Genomic DNA, 17,242 nt, shown 5'->3' with positions numbered 1-17,242 from the left:
AAGCTCAGAAAAATTTTCTCGGAAAAATAAAAAAATGGTAAGTCTATAGCCCATGAAAATTATTGCTTCGGCCCGGTCCAATAAACTGCCTTTAAAGCGCTGGTTCTTCGCGTGGATCATTCCGCAGGCATCTGCTGACGCCGATTTACGCGACAGAACAGCGATTAAGCTCAGAATAATTTTCTCGGAAAAATGAAAAAATGGTAAGTCAATAGCCCATGAAAATTATTGCTTCGGGCCGGTCCAATAAACTGCCTTTAAAGCGCCGGTTTTCCGCCTGGATCATTCCGCACGCATCTGCTGACGCCGATTTGCGTGATAAAACAGCGAATAAGCTCAGAATAATTTTCTCGGAAAAATGAAAAAATGTTAAGTCTATAGCCCATGGAAATTATTGTTTCGGGCAGGTACAATAAACTGCCTTTAAAGCGCTGGTTCTTCGCGTGGATCATTCCGCAGGCATCTGCTGACACCGATTTACGCGATAGAACAGCGAATAAGCTCAGAATAATTTTCTCGGAAAAATAAAAAAATGGTAAGTCTATAGCCCATGAAAATTATTGCTTCGGCCCGGTCCAATAAACTGCCTTTAAAGCGCTGGTTCTTCGCGTGGATCATTCCGCAGGCATCTGCTGACGCCGATTTACGCGATAGAACAGAGTATAAGCTCAGAAAAATTTTCTCGGAAAAATAAGAAAATGGTAAGTCTATAGCCCATGAAAGTTATGGTTTCGGGCATGTACAATAAACTGCCTTTGAAGTGCTGGTTCTTCGCATGGATCATTCCGCACGCATCTGCTGACGCCGATTCACGCGATAGAACAGAGTATAAGCTCAGAAAAATTTTCTCGGAAAAATAAAAAATGGTAAGTCTATAGCCCATGAAAATTATTGCTTCGGCCCGGTCCAATAAACTGCCTTTAAAGCGCTGGTTTTCCGCCTGGATCATTCCGCACGCATCTGCTGACGCCGATTTGCGTGATAAAACAGCGAATAAGCTCAGAATATATTTCCCGGAAAAATGAAAAAATGGCAAGTCTATAGCCCATGAAAATTATTGTTTCGGGCATGTACAATAAACTGCCTTTAAAGCGCTGGTTCTTCGCGTGGATCATTCCGCACGCATCTGCTGACGCCGATTTACGCGACAGAACAGCGAATAAGCTCAGAATAATTTTCTCGGAAAAATGAAAAAATGTTAAGTCTATAGCCCATGAAAATTATTGTTTCGGGAAGGTACAATAAACTGCCTTTAAAGCGCTGGTTCTTCGCGTGGATCATTCCGCAGGCATCTGCTGACGCCGATTTACGCGACAGAACAGCGAATAAGCTCAGAATAATTTTCTCGGAAAAATGAAAAAATGGTAAGTCTATAGCCCATGAAAATTATGGTTTCGGGCAGGTACAATAAACTGCCTTTAAACCGCTGGTTCTTCGCGTGGATCATTCCGCACGCATCTGCTGACACCGATTTGCGCGATAGAACAGCGAATAAGCTCAAAAAAATTTTCTCGGAAAAATGAAAAAATGGTAAGTCTATAGCCCATGAAAATTATTGCTTCGGGCCGGTCCAATAAACTGCCTTTAAAGCACTGGTTCTTCAGCTGGATTATTCCGCACGCATCTGCTCACACCGATTTACGCGATAGAACAGAGAATAAGCTCAAAAAAATTTTCTCGGAAAAATGAAAAAATGGTAAGTCTATAGCCCATGAAAATTATTGCTTCGGCCCGGTCCAATTAACTGCCTTTAAAGCGCTGGTTTTCCGCCTGGATCATTCCGCACGCATCTGCTGACGCCGTTTTGCGTGATAAAACAGCGAATAAGCTCCGAATAATTTTCTCGGAAAAATGAAAAAATGGCAAGTCTATAGCCCATGAAAATTATTGTTTCGGGCAGGTACAATAAACTGCCTTTAAAGCGCTGGTTCTTCGCCTGGATCATTCCGCACGCATCTGTTGACACCGATTTACGCGATAGAACAGCGAATAAGCTCAGAATAATTTTCTCGCAAAAATAAAAAAATGGTAAGTCTATAGCCCATGAAAATTATTGTTTCGGGCAGGTACAATAAACTGCCTTTAAAGTGCTGGTTCTTCGCCTGGATCATTCCGCACGCATCTGCTGACACAGATTTGCGCGATAGAAAGCGAATAAGCTCAGAATAATTTTCTCGGAAAAATGAAAATATGGTAAATCTATTGCCCATGAAAATTATTGTTTCGGGCAGGTACGATAAACTGCCTGTAAAGTGCTCGTTCTTCGCGTGGAATACTCTGCACGCACTTGCTGACGCCGATTTGCGTGATAAAACAGCGAATAAGCTCAGAATAATTTTCTCGGAAAAATGAAAAAATGTTAAGTCTATAGCCCATGAAAATTATTGCTTCGGCCAGGTCCAATAAACTGCCTTTAAAGCGCTGGTTCTTCGCGTGGATGATTCCGCACGCATCTGCCGACACCGATTTACGCGATAAAACAGCGAATAAGGTAAGAATAATTTTCTCGGAAAAATGAAAAAATTGTCAGTCTATAGCCCATGAAAATTATTGCTTCGGCCCGGTTCAATAAACTACCTTTAAAGTGCTGGTTCTTCGTGTGTATTACTCCACAGACCTGCGGACGCCGATTTGGGCGATAAAACGGTGAATAAGCTCAGAATAATTTTCTCGGAAAAAGGAATAAAATGGTTAGTCTATAGCCCATGAAAATTATTGCTTCGGCCCGGTCCAATAAACAGCCTTTAAAGTGCTGGTTCTTCGCGTGGATTACTCCCCACACATGTGTTGACACCGATTTACGCGATAAAACCGCAAATAAGCTCAGAATAATTTTCTCGGAAAAATAAAAGAATGGTAAGTCTATAGCCCATGAAAATTATTGCTTCGGCCCGGTCCAATAAACTGCCTTGAAAGTGCTGGTTCTTGGCGTGGATTACTCCAAACACACCTGCTGACGCCGATTTGCGCAATAAAACAGCAAATAAGCTCAGAATAATTTTCTCGGAAAATGAAAATATGGTAAGTCTATAGCCCATGAAAATTATTGCATCGGGCCGCTCCAATAAACTGCCTTTAAAGCGCTGGTTCTTCGCGTGGATCATTCCGCACGCATCTGCTGACGCCGATTTACGCGATAGAGCAGCGAATAAGCTGAGAATAATTTTCTCGGAAAAATGAAAATATGGTAAGTCTATAGCCCATGAAAATTATTGCTTCCGCCCGGTCCAATAAACTGCCTTTAAAGTGCTGGTTCTTCGCGTGGATTACTCGAAACACACCTGCTGACGCTGATTTGCACAATAAAACAGCAAATAAGCTCCGAATTATTTTCTCGGAAAATGAAAATATGGTAAGTCTAGCCCATGAAAATTATTGCTCCTGCCCGGTCCAATAAACTGCCCTGAAAGTGCTGGTTCTTCGCGTGGATTACTCCACACACACCTGCTGACGCCGATTTGCGCGATAAAACAGCGAATAAGCTCAAAATAATTTTCTCCGAAAAATGAAAAAAGGTAAGTCTATTGCCCATAAAAATTATTGCTTCGGCCCGGTCCCATAAACTGCCTATAAAGTGCTGGTTCTTCGTGTGGATTACTCCACACACAGCTGATGACGCCGATTTGCGCAATAAAACAGCAAATAAGCTCAGAATAATTTTCTCGGAAAATTCACGCGAGGGGGCATTCGCTCACAATCGTGCTCACGTCTGTTTTCACACTTATAAGTACTCACCCTCACAAACATTCATACGGACGTCTAGTCGAACTCACCGGTAGTCAGTCACGTTCGTACTGTCGTGATGGAGGCAAAAAGTCAACATTGTTTATCTTTGGACGGCCCATTTGTTTAAGGTAAAAAGGTATTGCAATGTTTTTATACCGGAGTTAACTTACGGGCCTAATTCCGTCTTTTTGACCCGAAAGCTTTCTGGTATTATATTTCATATGAAAAGTAAGTATAGACACTCTGCTCCAAGGAATTTTGAGATTTTCGGTTTCAATTTTACATCCGACAAGCCTCATGAAAATCCGTTTAGTGGGCTCCAAACAAGACGAGTAACCCGTTCCTCCATATTCAGCTGCAACTGCCGAAGTGACACTCTCACCAATTTCTTCAGGAATTTTCGAGCGAGTGAAAAAGCCCATGACTCTTTTTCTGCCAAAAGGTGGCCCTTCAATAAACATCGCTATAATGAAATAACCGACAACAGTATTTTTTGCCCAACAGGCGTTAGCACTTTATTCCGCCAGTGTCTTGTAAACCACCGCATTTCTGTGTAATACAAACATTGTAGAAGATACTAGTCCCTGAAAAAAAATTGTTGCTTATTCCTCTAAATTATTTATTCTTGGTCATCTCTGTCTCTGTCCGCTTCTTGGTGGTGCAAGTTCTCGAAACCCAGGGCCTGTTTATGGCGGTTTCTCGCTACTTTTCTGTTCTTCCTACAGGAAGAAAAAGCGACAGATAATTTTGAACTTAAGAGGAGGCTTCAGCTCGGGTGCTCCTATCTAAAAACGCGTAAATGGAGAAATTGTTTTTCTCTGTAACTGCGGCACCAAATTTGACGAGATTTGCCGCCTTTAAAAGAAAAACTTAATATCTAGTAACTGTCGGCTTCGAATTTTTATTTAGAAAGTAAATATTTTATTAAAAATTGGCAAAAATTGAAACTTTTCAGAAAGTGAAACGATCAAGTTTACAACTCTGTAACTCAGCAAGGAGGAATGATATCACCGTTGTGTGGATTGCATGTGATATTACATCTAAAGCGGACAAAATTGATGTATTACACATGAATTTATAAAATTCAGTAAATGTAAATACAGCTTTTGCAGAACCCTTCTACACAACGTAACAAATTCACGTAAAATATGAACTGACATTTTGGATTTGTCCGCTTTGAATAATCTAATGGACACCGTTTACAGAACCGCGATATCTGTTCTTGATTCAGAGCTATTAATTTGTACACTTCGTGTTTCTACATCTTTCACACTTTCGAATTCTTAAAAATGATTTCAACAAAAATCAAGCCCTAAATCGAAATTCCGCTTCCAACAGTCACTAGAATTTATTTTTCTCTCTCAAATGCAACAAATTTCATTTAAATCGGTGCAACGGTTATCTCAAAAGAACGTTCTTGCGTTTTATACGTATTTGATTTGGCCGCGTCTGAGTTGCGCCCGAGCCAAAGCTTCCTCTTAAGAAAGTTGCGAAGTACTTTGGCTGCAGTTAATTGAGCAGCCAACTTTGGCTGAAAAGCAGATAGTAATATTCTTTCTTTTATTCGAAATAGTCATAAGTAAGCGAAGGCTACAAAATAAATACTAAGTAAGCGTACCTCAAAGTCGCAGAAAGGTATACTGCGATGCCATGCTCGTGCCCAACATGTAGTCTTTGTTTCGACATGCTTTGGAAGACGAGAATTACCCTGAAGAGAAACATCGTCGAAAGATTGCTTTGTTATACCTCAAAGATAGCGCATATTAATATAAGGAAGCACTGTTTGCGTATGACCCAGAAGAACCGGAAATGTACCGAAAGAGAGCTTTAACCTGCAATAGCTGCACGATGAGGCATATCAGTAGAGAGATAAAAAAACGAGACACGCGTCACCTCGGATGCCGCATTTTATTCGTTCTGAGAGCCCTGAGATGCCGTAATTTCAAGCATGCCCCATGTTTTACAGAAGAAGTTTATAGCAGAAGGTATGCGTCAGGCTTGCTTCGACGCTAAATGTCTCTCCCTGCAACTACGTATACCACAAACAATATATTCGCGGAAAGCATTGATTTTCACGAATACGAATGAATTAATTAATTTGTGGCGAAACTCTCCACTGTTCTGAATAAAAATTGTCACGAAAAGTCACATCTCACGTACTGTTCGATTCTAGAGGTCACTCTTTTTCAACAGAGCATCAAAGCATATGCAGTCGTAATTTGAAGGTTGCTTCTTTGCTAACACCACCGCCTGTTTATGGTGAACAAAAATGTGAGCATAGAAAAATGAATGCCGGATCTAAGTAACTTCTATCATTTTCTCAGAATGAGTGTGAGAAAAAAGAACAGGGCGCATATAGTTGCGCAAACACGCCATTCTCGTTGGCTGCAATGACAGTGAAGCACGTTGAAGCTACAGTCTCGAAGCTTAGCTCTTACAAACCTGAAGGCACTCGACATTGGAAAGCAGAACAGAGAAGCTGGTGTCTGTGCAGGCCAGACTGATGTAAGGAAGCGCAATAACGGAAACGCTAAACCACAGAAAAAAAGTTTGTTTTGAAGTCGAAGATATTCAGTCTAAAGAAAGAGAAAAAAGCCACCCAGCCCGAAATCATTCACAAGCACGGAAGCAACAACGTGGCATGAAGTATTCCTTTAATGTCAGACAATGATTAGCCTAACCACTCTACAAACCCCTGTTCCGCTTGTCATCAGCCCGGTGAGTTGGCGGACACGTCGCACTCTCGACGCACGTCTCAACACCATCTGAGGCTGGGCTCACGTCCAATACTGCTACAGTTCCTTTCATAGTCGTTCTTAAATAGTGAGAGACCAGAAAGCAACCACATCTTGAGAACCTACTCACGACACAGGAAAAACAAAAGAATGCGTATTTGCCTAGCAGGTTGTCCTGGAATGCCCCCAGAGTATCTACACGTGTTTTTGTCTTCTTGCTATCGGTGGAATGTTTTACACGGCAAATCAAGTAATGCGGCCGGCAAGCAAAGTGTTGTGAACAACTATCGCGTACAGGGCGGGCGACGGAGCTCGGTGGCCACGCGTGGCTGTGCGGGAAAGATATACAAGAGCACATATGGCGAGCGCGTCCATATTGCCGTGGTGGGGCTACCAGTGCCTTCTCGTTGACGACACCGAACTTCTGGCGGTTCTAAAGCGCAGCGGAGGAAGCCGTTTGTGACACTTGGCTGTCCTGCCTTTTTCCTCTCTCCGCACCAGCTTTGTGCTTTTAATAGAACCACATGATTAAGTAGGCCCCGAGCAGCAGCGGTGCCAAAAGGGACCCGTCGGCAAATGAGAGTGAGAAGTAGGAATGACAGATGGGCGAGGACCACTATGATGGATGACTGGACACTTTAAGCTTTAAGAGGAAACGGCTAGCACTTCGCGAATCGCCAAGTGTTCGGCTACGCATGTATATCTTGCTCCAGCGCACGTATGCTAAATGTCCTATTCATCAGTCCCACAAGAAACCAGGTCCCGCCACTATGGCGGACTGCATGAAGTCGGGAGGAAGACGGGCCATCAAGTCTGGCGACGGTGTCTTGTCGCACTTGAAGTTCTTCCTCTTTCGGCGACAGAAGCCGATCTTGGTGTCGAAGTAGTACTTGTCGGGGCACTTGAACAGCTCGGCCTTTTCGGATTTCCCTCCAGTGCAGCGGTAGAAATGGACGCAGTCACCGTCGAATGCGAAGTTGCCATCCTTGTCGCACAGGATGAGGTCGTCGAGCTTTTTGGGCTGGCGACTGGAAGGCGTCGTCGTGGGCTCCATCGTGCTGGCCGCTAGCGTTGTCGGCGCTTCGGTCGTGGCGGCTGGAGTGGTCGCGGCCGTCGTCGGTGCCATTGTGGTCTCCGGGGTCGTGGCTTCAGGTGACGTCATTGCTTCAGAGGGCGTTGTTGCTTCAGACGGTGTCGACGCTTCATAAGGTGTAGCTTCCGAGGGCGTTGTGACTTGAGGTGTCGTTTCTGAGGATGGTGCAGTTGTCTTGTCGCAAGGCGCTGTAGTTGCTTCAATTGGTTCTGGTCGAGGCGGGGGCTGCGGCTGTGGCTGCGGCTGTGGCTGCGGCTGAGGCTGCGGTTGAGGCTGCGGTTGAGGCTGCGGCTGAGGCTGCGGTTGTGGCTGCGGTTGAGGCTGTGGTTGAGGCTGTGGTTGAGGCTGCGGTTGAGGCTGCGGTGGCTGAGGAGGTGGCTGAGGCTGGTCATCACATGGTGGAGCGTCGCGAGGCCAGTTGCACACACTGTATCGCTCGTCGAACACAAGTCCCGCAGGGCAGTCAAAATGGACAGCTGTCAACCTTCCATCCTGGTAGGTGTCTACGCACCGGTAGAATTTGTGGCAGTCCGCAGGATCCCTTATGAACCCCTCCCTGCTGCATACCGAAGAGTCGGCTGGTCGGGGTGGAGGCATTGGGTGTGATGGAGGTGGTCGAGGCTGTGGCTGTTGAGGTTGTGCAGGCTGCGGCTGTTGTGGTGGGCCGGGCTGCTGTGGCGGGGAGGGACCAGGAGATGGTGCGCAGCTGCCAGCGGCACTTGGGTCTGAGGAGCCATCGCAGGCCGGTGCATCATGGGGCCAGTTGCAGACGCTGTAACGCTCGTCGAACACGAGACCCGCAGGACAGTCAAAGTTAAACACTACATATGTGGCGTCCTGGTAGAAGTCCACACACCGATAGAATTTGGTGCAATCACTTGGGTTGCGGAAGAAGCCGGTCCTGCTGCACTGTGGCCTGCAACTCTCTCCTTGCGGTGGTTGACTTGGGGGTTGACTGGGCGGCTGGCTCGGAGGCTGGCTAGGCGGCTGGCTCGGAGGCTGGCTAGGTGGCTGGCTCGGAGGCTGGCTCGGCGGTTGGCTCGGAGGTTGGCTCGGCGGCTGGCTCGGCGGCTGGCTCGGCGGCTGGCTCGGCGGCTGGCTCGGCGGCTGGCTCGGCGGCTGGCTTGGCGGTTGGCTTGGCGGTTGGCTGGGTGGCTGGCTTGGTGGCTGGCTTGGAGGACGGCTCGGTGGCTGGCTCGGGGGCCGGCTTGGCGGACGGCTAGGCGGTTGGCTCGGTGGCTGACTTGGGGGATGGCTAGGTGGTTGGCTCGGTGGCCGACTTGGGGGTCGGCTAGGTGGTTGGCTCGGTGGCCGACTTGGGGGACGGCTAGGTGGTTGGCTCGGTGGTCGACTTGGTGGTACTGGTGCAGCACCTACACTAGGCCCCTGTCCTTGACCACCTTCACACGGAGGCGCATCCTGTGGCCAGTTGCATACACTAATCCTCTCGTCAAAGACTAAACCAGCTGGGCAGTTGAATTCGTAGACAACAAAACCTCGTCCACTTTCAGACTGGTCGACGCACCGGTAGAATCGGTGACAATCTTGAGGATTCCTGAAGAATCCAGAATCGGGGCATGAGAGACCCGATGCTTCAGGGGTCGTGGGCTCTCGAGGCGACGTCACGTCAGTGGCTGGTGGTGCGGGACCTGGACCTTGTGGACCGCCACCTGGTTGACCTTGGGGTGGCTGAGGACCTACTGCATTATCAAAAGAAAAGTTGAGGTAAAGGGCGTCAGAATTAAAAGGGAACAGCCCACACATCAAGATGAAGTATGTGGACAAATGAAATCCGAAAGAGAAGTTTCTAATCTGCAAAAGTATAATTATGATTCAATCATGGGTTCTGACTGTGCTACGATACATGATTCGTTGCTCTTTGTATGGGAAAGTTCTCGGAAGCTTTTATAAACTATATCTATCATCAACTTGCATGTTTTTTGTTTGTCTTTTAACGAAAGGACAGTCTGAAGAGCGGCTATAATTTCGCTTTCTCAGTCATACTCATTAAAGGAAAACGTTTTATACTAGGACCAAGAATTTATATCACGACATTGACAGAGCGTTTGAGGGAATAGGAACAAAATTTATTTAGTTGCATTTCCCTGCTTTACACTGCAAGAGTTGTGGCTGTGCCCTTGACTTCGACGAATGCGCTTTGTCGGGTGAGGGTCATAATCAGCTTGCACGTGAGTTTAAAGAAATTGAAGCCATAGCAAGATTTCGAGTGATGTATGTGAGCTTGCCGTCTATATCTCTGTCATGTAAGGAATAGGCATTTATGTTACACATGTTACTTAAGCTGCGTTGTTGTTGGTTTCGTTCGCTTCCTATAAAACCAATTTCCTAATGCTACGCAATAAATAGTCGGAAGTTTAGCTCCTTCTACCTCCTGTGTCTTCTTTTCTTCTTTGCTTCTCACGTTCTCAGTTGCGCTAATGTCAACAATACATCAAGGACAAATCAGCTTCATCTCCTATGCTATCGACTCACTGTGCCAACTTCTAATTTTGCTTGGCCTATAACGTCAATATTTTCGTCGATGTTAACATCAGAGGACTACATAGAATTATCTACTAACACAAAGTAAATTGTTCGAAACTCATGGGCGTGTTTAGAGGATTAATTACCACTCTTCCTTATGGCCTTTGATACAAATAGCAATATTATCAATCACCGGTCTAACAAACCATAAGAGCAAGGCTTCGAAACCATTTGAATAAACATAAAATAACACAATACTTCAGGAGCACCGCAAATTGGCTATGCACCCGTTTATGTGTCTGCTATCCAGGCCATAACGCGTCGTAACTTCTTACAATATATGATATAATCATATTTTCTCTTGACTTTGTCATGCACTTATTGCTTTCTCAATATTTAAGAAAACCTGGTGTAAGGCCTCTAGTAAAAGTTCATTTTATATGTAGTCAGTTTTATAGTCTATATAGTTAGCGTTTACTTGCGCAAGTGAAATAAAAACTGCCTTGCGTCTTAAGTGAGAAGCCCTTGTATTTATTCCAGCTTGTATCGAGCGCTCTCCATCCCTTCATTAGCAGGTGCACATCGAAAGATTAGTGATGTGTTAAAAACTGATATGCTTCAATTGCAAATAACTTGGTCTCATACTACTGGATATTTGTGACAATTTTTACTTGCATGCTTAAGAGCACTTAAAGCCGGAATAGGTTTTAAGAGGGAGCTATAGCTCGGGGAAAACACCTAGTTCCCTATTATAGCGTAGACAAAATACAGAAATGCTTTTATGAGACCACTGGACTGTTTGAATGACATTTGTCTTACTTGAATGATAAAATTAAATCCCAGTGATGCTAGGAATCAAAAGGTTTATTTAGTACCTCAAAATTGCTACATATGCTGTCGAAAATCGGCAAGTTTGAGAATGAACATAGAATCGCGAAGTTTACAAATTTGTAACTCTGAACGAAATACAGCTGTCACAGGTCTGCAAGCTTAGTCTGTTGCAGCATCTCAAGCGCTAGTATGTGTCCCGACATTGATAGCTCGAAAGAGATAGAGAGAGAGAGAGCAAATGATAAATGAAAGGTAGGGAGGTTAACCAGGACTGAGCCCGGTTGGCTACCCTACACTGGGGAAAAGGAAAAGGGGGACGGAAAGATTAAAAGAAGAGAAAGTCGACTGGGGATATCATACGGTCACTCAGTCCGGATCCCACACGCTCACTCAATCCGGTAGCTTTCAAATATCGCAGCAGCGATTTTGTGGGCGTTTTGTAGCCGCGATATGCGAGGCCATTGTCCCAAGATCTTGTTCAAGGTGAACGACTTTCTATCTCGCTGATTGAGAGCTGTGTGCATGTGTCATGCCTTTCATTTTCAAAAGATGGGCGGAAGCACAGTAGACGTTCTATGGTTTCCTCGACACCGCAGGAACTGCACTCGGCGCTATCAGCCACTCCAATAAAAAATGTATGTGCATTGGAGAATGCGACGCCCAAGCGTAAGCGGCACAGCACTGTTTCCTCATTACGCGGAAGCTCTGGTAACAGCCGCAGTTGCATAGATGGATCGAGGGACTGCAATCGATGTTGACTGAATTCAGGTGTGTGCCAGTTCTCCAATGTCAAAGAGTGCGCTAGCTTGCCTAAGTGTTGGGCCGCGTCGGTCCGCTATAAAGGTATAGAAACAAGGGTTGCTCCTTCGCGTGCTTTCCTAGCAGCTTCGTCAGCGAGGTCGTTGCCGGAGATACCGCAAAAGAATTAGCAGAAAACTAAGGAGGCAATCCGCAATTATTAACGGGTGCTCCACAAAACCACACATCAAGCCTGCGTGATCCGAGGACTTACTCGCGACGACAGGGCTACCCTGCTGTATCACAATAGAACCAACTCCGCTTACACCCAGACAGGACGATCTGCTTCAACGCTTTGTGCTTTATGGGGTGAGGGCGGTGAAGTGAAACACTTCGTCTGGTTATGCCGGCAGTTTGACGAGGAAAGAAAGGCGTTGCATTATAGTCTGCAAAAGAAATGTCTTGCACACGCGAACTATGAAGATTCAGTGTTCCCTGAAGGGCCCGCAGTGTTCAGGAAAGGAATGCTAGGACTGCTGCTTGCCTTTCCTCGAGACACAGATTTGGGCAAAGTCTAGTAAGGCACTTTCCTAAGAATGTATGAGATGCTCAGGGCGGAGAAATTGCCGGCTAAGCATGCAAGGTTAATCCCACTTGCTGCTACATCACCACCATCCACAATTTCAAGTTGATAAATTTGATTTTTAATAGATAACTTACGTGAAATCTGTACTAAGTTTTCATTACATATTAGGAGTATATTTCAGAACGGTGTATAATACGTATATTTTGTCCCCTTTATATTTACCATTAGGTGCAGTTTAAAGATTGTGACATCTTTCCTTATTGGTGAGTTACAATGTTGCAACTTGATACTGGAGTTTTTCTACTAGAATTGCCAATTTTTCAAGAATTCTAAATTCTAAAGTAATGTGTGGTATAAATTGAAAATTCGCTTCCTACATACAGATAGTGTAACGTAGTGCTTTCTTTTAAATGCAACAAGCGTCATTAAAATCATTGCAGTGGTTGCCGAAAAAAACGATTTCTCCGTCGCTATGTTATTAGACGCCTACTGAGCTAAAGCTTCCTCTTAAAGACTTTAACGTATTCAGTACATTCAACAACAGCAAGCTGTAGTTTCACTAAAAAGTGAAACAATTTTCTTAAGTCTATCACGGGCCAGTCAGTATACAAAGATATTACTTCATGTTCAGGTTTTCTGGTTGAGTTCCTGTGTACGCTTCATCTCATATTTTCACGTGAAACTCAACCAGAAACGTAAATTTACCTGGTGGTGCTGGTTGTCCTTGAGGTGGCTGGCCTTGTCCTGGTTGGCCCTGCACTGGTGGGCCCTGTACTGGTGGGCCCTGTCCTGGTTGACCCTGTCCTGGTTGACCCTGTCCTGGTTGACCCTGCCCTGGCTGTGAGCCAGGCGTCTGGTCGCAAGGTGCGGCTTGGTCAGGCCAATTGCATACGCTGTATCTTTCGTCGAAGACAGTTCCCTCGGGACAATCAAAACGATATACTACATAATTTCGGCCTGTCATGTAAAAGTCGACACAGCGGTAAAACTTTGTGCAGTCACTTGGATCCCTGAAGAAGCCTGTTCGGGGGCAGTTCAAACCCGATGGATGTCCATTGGGGTCTCTCACGCTGGGCGTACCTCCAGGAACAGAACCAGGCTGTGGAGGGGCTTGCGTCGGGCCGCCTTCGCCGCTAATTGGCGTGCCAGCACCAGAGCTACCGGTACCTGTTGGCGTCGTTTCTGGGGAAGGTGGCATGGTAGGAGAGCTCCCTGGTGAAGATTGCATTGTGCCAGTTGTGTCTGTCTGAGTGGTCACCGAAGGAGTTGTTCCTGTGCTATCTGTTGGTGTACTAGCAGTTCCTCCTGGCGTAGTTCCTGTACTGTCGGTAGGTGTGCCTGCTGTTCCTGTTGGAGTAGTCCCTGTATTCTCGGTGGGAGTGCTGCCAGTGCCGGGCGTAATAGGAGTGCTTTCTGTCATGGGGCCGGTAGTTCCCGGAGGGGTGGTGCCTGCTGGCACGCTTGGTGTTTGAGGCCTGCTTGGTGGTGATGCCGGTGGCTGAGTAGGCGTGGCAGTGGGTGGTGTCTGCGGAGGTCTGGGAGGACGCGGCATGGGCTGTCCGGGACTGGGCTGTCCGGGACTAGGCTGTCCGGGACTAGGCTGTCCAGGACTAGGCTGTCCAGGACTAGGCTGTCCAGGACTAGGCTGTCCGGGACTAGGCTGTCCGGGACTAGGTTGTCCGGGACTAGGCTGTCCGGGACTAGGCTGTCCGGGACTAGGCTGAGGCCTTCCGCCACCACCAGGCGCAGGCATGCCGAGCGGTGGCCTTTCATCGCAAGGAGGAGCCGCATCAGCCCAATTGCAAGTACTATACCGTTCATCGAATACAAGGCCTTCGGGACAATTGAATTCGTATGCCACAAAACCGCTGCCAGTGTCAACACAGCGGTAGAACCGGTGGCAGTTGTCAGGATGTCGGAAGAAGCCTTCTTGAGGACATGGAAGCCTGCTGGGTCCTCCTTGCTGGCTTGAACCAGGTGGGCGTTGTTGCCCTGGCTGGCCCGGTTGCCCTTGTCCCGGTTGTGCTGGTCCTGGCTGGCCTGGTGCTCCTTGCCCTGGACGGCCTGGCGGTCCTTGGCCTGGTTGCGGTGGTAGTACAGGTTGCCCTGGTCTCCCTGGCTGTTCAGGTAGCCCTTGACCTGGCCGCCCTGGTCTTGGCTGGCCTGGCAGTCGGTCCGGTCGACCAGGTTGCCCTGGTTGCCCCTGTCCTGGTTGCTGGCCTGGCTGAGCCTGCCCTGGTTGTCCTGGAGCTCCAGGTCTCCCTGGCCCCACGGGAGGACCACCTGGCTGACTAGGTGCAGGGGGTGCTTGGCCTACAGGCGGGGGTGCCGCGCCATCACATGGTGGCGCATCGGATGGCCAGTTGCACGTGCTGTAACGTTCATCGAACACAAGCCCCTCTGGACAATTAAATTCGTAGATTACAAAATTGCCTTGGCTATTACCGCTCACGCAGCGATAAAACCGGTAGCAGCTTTGAGGATGTCTGAAGAAACCTTCCTGTGGGCACGATGGTCTTTGTTCGCGGCCGCCCTCGTCTCCCGATGGATGACTTGGACTGGAGCCACTGGGCTGCCCTCCTTGTCCTGGTTGTGGGCCTTGCCCAGGGCTGCCTCCCTGTCCTGGCTGACCTGGTCGGCCTCCAGGCTGTGCTGGTACTGGCTGACCTGGCAGAGGAGGTTGCCCTGGTAGTCCAGGACCACCTGGCCGGGCCGGCGTACCACCTGTCCCTGGTGTCCCTGGACTGCCTGGCCGATCCGGTGTACCACCCGTCCCTGGTGTTCCCGGAGTACCTGGCAGTCCCGGCGAACCCGTCCCTGATGTTCCCGGAGTACCTGGCCGTCCTGGTGTACCACCCGTGCCTGGTGTTCCCGGAGTACCTGGCCGTTCCGGTGTACCACCCGTCCCCGGTGTTCCTGGAGTACCTGGCCGTTCCGGTGTACCGCCCGTCCCCGGTGTTCCCGGCGTACCTGGTCGTCCTGGTGTACCACCCGTCCCCGGTGTTCCCGGAGTACCTGGTCGTCCCGGTGTGCCACCCGTCCCCGGTGTTCCCGGAGTACCTGGCAGTCCCGGTGTACCACCCGTCCCTGATGTTCCCGGAGTACCTGGCCGTCCTGGTGTACCACCCATCCCCGGTGTTTCTGGAGTACCTGGCCGTCCTGGTGTACCACCCGTGCCTGGTGTTCCCGGAGTACCTGGCCGTTCCGGTGTACCACCCGTCCCCGGTGTTCCTGGAGTACCTGGCCGTCCCGGTGTCCCGCCCGTCCCCGGTGTTCCCGGAGTACCTGGCCGTCCTGGTGTACCACCCGTCCCCGGTGTTCCCGGAGTACCTGGTCGTCCCGGTGTGCCACCCGTCCCCGGTGTTCCCGGAGTACCTGGTGTACCTCCCTGGCCTGGCCGACCTCCTTGTCCTGGATATACCCCTTGCCCTTGACCACCTTGCCCGGGTTGTACAATTTGGGCCGAGTGACTTTCTTCGCAGGGGGGTGCTTGGTATGGCCAGTTGCATACGCTGTACCTCTCGTCAAAAACGAGTCCATCGGGACAGTTGAATTCGTAGACGTCAAAGCCACTTCCGCCTTCGCGCCTCACACACCGATAAAATCTGTAACAGTTATGAGGGTTGCGGTAGAAGCCTTCCTTGGGGCATGGTAAGTCTTTGTTTGAAGGAGTTCCTTGTCCGGATGCTGAACCACCTGGTTGCCCCGGGGTAGTTTGATTGTCACATGGTCGTGTGTCACCCGGTCTTGGGTTACTGGACCCAATATCACCAGGCCTTGTGTCACCAGGTCTTGTGTCACCTGGCAGCGGTCCATCTCCTCCACTACCTCCAGGCTGTTGGCTACCTCCAGTGCCCTGCTGTGGCCACCGCTGTGGTTGTTGCGGCGACGTTCCCCCGGGTCGACCACCTCCAGTACCCTGTTGCGGCCATCCCTGTGGTTGTTCAGGGAATGTTGGTTGTTGGGAGGGACCAGGCGCTGCATTTTTGCACCGCCCTTCTACGGCATACGGGTAATTGCACGTGCTCTGCGCTTCGTCCCACACTAGAGACTCTCCGCAGCTGAAGACGTACACAACAAAGGAATCCGCGCCACCCGAAACGCACCTGTAGAACTTGTTGCAATCATCCGGGTGTCCGAAGAAACCTTCCCTGGTGCAACGAGGTTCTTCCTGGCTAACTCCTCGACCATTCCACGAATCTTGTGGCTGGCTTTGTGCGTAACCGTGATTAACTGACTCCTGACCCTGGACTTTGGACCAAGCGCTGCTTTCCTGCTGACCCTGTTCAATGTTCTGGTGAGTGTCTCCCCATTGACCATTTCCGGGACCAGCTCCGGCCAGTGACCAGCTCGAAGAGTCTGAAACAGGGCTACTCTGGCTCCAGCTACCGCTGTTGTTTGGCTGCCGTTGATTCGCGAGACACTCCGATTCACTGAGTTCGGCGTAGTTGCAGGTACCGGTTGCTTGGTCGTAGACGAGCGTTTCGGGGCAATTAAACTCGTAGATGCTGTAGAACGAGTCCTGCTCGTACCGCACGCATCGGTAGAACCTGCAAGAACGATGACAGTCCGCTTTACACTGAGCCGTGTGCCAATGCAGTTCCACCAGTGATTTCCATCCGACAACACGAAAATGGCTTTGAAATGCAGTTCCACCAGTGATTTTCTTGGAACACGTACGATCCAACAATTCGATAATGGTTTTGAAAATGCAATAGAGGCGTTATTAAATTAGGTGCAAGATATTCTTATAGTCTAGCAGCATTGTGAGTTTCTGCAAGGACTGTCACTCAAGCTTCGTTTGGTCTTTCAAATATGGCACAAGAAGGCAGAAATGCAGAAGAAATAACAACAATTAACATACAAGAATAATAAATTAGGAGACCACAAAGCTCAGCAAGATATTATTTCGTCAAATACATATCTTATTTTGCGTGCTATCGCATTCTTTCTTTATTTGTGGGTTTTGTGCAATCTAAGGCTTTTTCGTGGCGAAATAATGTTGCACCAACCAGCCCCAAGCAGCTACACTTTCGGCTAGAAATATGG

At 48.3% G+C, this 17,242-nt stretch overlaps 1 protein-coding gene across 3 annotated transcripts in view; it reads right to left on the bottom strand.

Annotated features, from left to right (window-relative positions):
- Positions 1-6,359: 6,359 nt before the first annotated feature.
- Positions 6,360-17,242, bottom strand: part of LOC142589618 (uncharacterized) — a 95,037-nt gene continuing 84,154 nt past the window's right edge. For 2 of the 3 annotated variants that reach the window (XM_075701124.1, XM_075701123.1), the window contains exons 4-5: positions 12,899-16,743; positions 6,360-9,254 (exon numbers count right to left, since the gene is read on the bottom strand). In XM_075701124.1, the coding sequence (XP_075557239.1) occupies positions 7,201-9,254; positions 12,899-16,743 (5,899 nt within the window). In that variant the 3' untranslated portion in view covers positions 6,360-7,200. The remainder of the gene's footprint in view (positions 9,255-12,898; positions 16,744-17,242) is intronic. The other variant, XM_075701125.1, reaches the window with a different exon arrangement.

This window comes from Dermacentor variabilis, chromosome 8, assembly GCF_050947875.1.
Source record: "Dermacentor variabilis isolate Ectoservices chromosome 8, ASM5094787v1, whole genome shotgun sequence".
NCBI lineage: Eukaryota > Metazoa > Arthropoda > Arachnida > Ixodida > Ixodidae > Dermacentor > Dermacentor variabilis.
The sequence above is the reverse complement of the archived record's forward strand: the minus strand, read 5'-3'. Positions and strand labels throughout refer to the sequence as shown.